The 480-nt window shown below is 52.6% G+C and overlaps 1 protein-coding gene across 1 annotated transcript; it reads left to right on the plus strand.

The window, feature by feature from the left end:
* Nucleotides 1-42: 42 nt before the first annotated feature.
* VOLCADRAFT_71444 (uncharacterized protein) lies at nucleotides 43-219 on the plus strand (the record flags this gene model as incomplete). Its single annotated transcript, XM_002959561.1, has 1 exon — nucleotides 43-219. A coding segment is annotated over one exon (177 nt), but the record flags the coding sequence as incomplete, so codon positions are not given.
* Nucleotides 220-480: the final 261 nt, after the last annotated feature.

Consider the following 480-nt stretch of genomic DNA (forward strand, 5'->3'; position numbering starts at 1 on the left):
AGGGGGACAACCCTACGGGGAACCAGCGGGGGACAAAGTAACCCTTTGGGCTCCCCGAAGGGGGAAGTACCTTATTCATCCCCTAAAGGGGAACCGAAGGGGACTTCCCCTTCGGGGAGCCCAAAGAAGACGTATTCCCCCTTCGGTTATTCCCCTTTAGTTCATCCCCGAAGGGGAACCCCTTTAGGGGAACCAAAGGGNGTTACCCTTCGGGGATGAACTAAAGGGGATGAGCCAAAGGTTCCCCCTTTTTGTTCTTCATCCCCTAAAGGGGAACTAAAGGGGTTCCCCTTTAGTTCCCCTTTAGGGGATGAACTAAAGAAGACAGATAACCAAAGGGGATGAACTCCCCGTAGGGGAAGAAGGGGGGTTCTTCCCCTAAAGGGGAACTAAAGTTCCCCTTTAGTTCATCCCCTAAAGGGGAACTAAAGGGGAAGAAGAAGACAACGAAGGGGGTTCCCCTTTAGGTCATCCCCTAAA

Source organism: Volvox carteri (genome assembly GCF_000143455.1).
Source record: "Volvox carteri f. nagariensis unplaced genomic scaffold VOLCAscaffold_368, whole genome shotgun sequence".
Lineage (NCBI taxonomy): Eukaryota > Viridiplantae > Chlorophyta > Chlorophyceae > Chlamydomonadales > Volvocaceae > Volvox > Volvox carteri.